The following is a 638-nucleotide window of genomic DNA, read 5'->3' on the forward strand; positions in this document are numbered from 1 at the left end:
TTTTTTTCCTGTCTGAAATGACTATAAAAGATATATTTTAGGTGTAGTAAATTCTTCTCATGCATAGCTTTCAATTTCTCATTTTGTGATTGATCAGATACCATCTATGATGAGGATGAAGTTCTGCTTGCTCTTGCTGAACAACTGGGGAACTTCACCATGCTGGTTGGAGGCCCTGAATATGTGCATTGTCTCCTTGTAAGCTTTTTGACTTGATTTCATACTGAAATTGACTAAATGAAATAATTCCTGCTTTGAATTAGTTTGCATTTTATTTGTTGACTTACGAGTTGTTGTTGTTTTTTTAGCCCCCTTTGGAGAGTTTGGCTACAGTTGAAGAGACAGTGGTGCGAGACAAGGCAGTGGAGTCCCTGCGGAAGATCTCCCATGAGCACTCTCCAGTGGACCTGGAAGTGCACTTTGAGCCTCTGGTGAAGCGTTTGGCCAGTGGAGACTGGTTCACGTCACGTACCTCTGCCTGCGGACTCTTCAGCGTCTGCTACCCACGAGTGTCCAGTACAGTCAAAGCTGAGATCCGCCAGTAAGTTTAATATATTTGTGAGGAGTGTTTTGTTGTAATACTGCATTTTCATTTTGGAAACGTTGATGCATTTAATACAGGATTGTTCACACTAAGA

The 638-nt window shown here is 41.5% G+C and overlaps 1 protein-coding gene across 1 annotated transcript; it reads left to right on the top strand.

The window, feature by feature from the left end:
- Positions 1-97: 97 nt before the first annotated feature.
- Positions 98-558, top strand: LOC107735118 (serine/threonine-protein phosphatase 2A 65 kDa regulatory subunit A alpha isoform-like; the record flags this gene model as incomplete). The annotated part of the gene is made up of 2 exons (XM_016546910.1): positions 98-198; positions 309-558. Coding segments are annotated over 2 exons (338 nt in total), but the record flags the coding sequence as incomplete, so codon positions are not given.
- Between the last annotated feature and the right edge of the window lie 80 nt (positions 559-638).

This window comes from Sinocyclocheilus rhinocerous, unplaced genomic scaffold, assembly GCF_001515625.1.
Source record: "Sinocyclocheilus rhinocerous isolate Xijiao unplaced genomic scaffold, SAMN03320098_v1.1 C35799819, whole genome shotgun sequence".
Lineage (NCBI taxonomy): Eukaryota > Metazoa > Chordata > Actinopteri > Cypriniformes > Cyprinidae > Sinocyclocheilus > Sinocyclocheilus rhinocerous.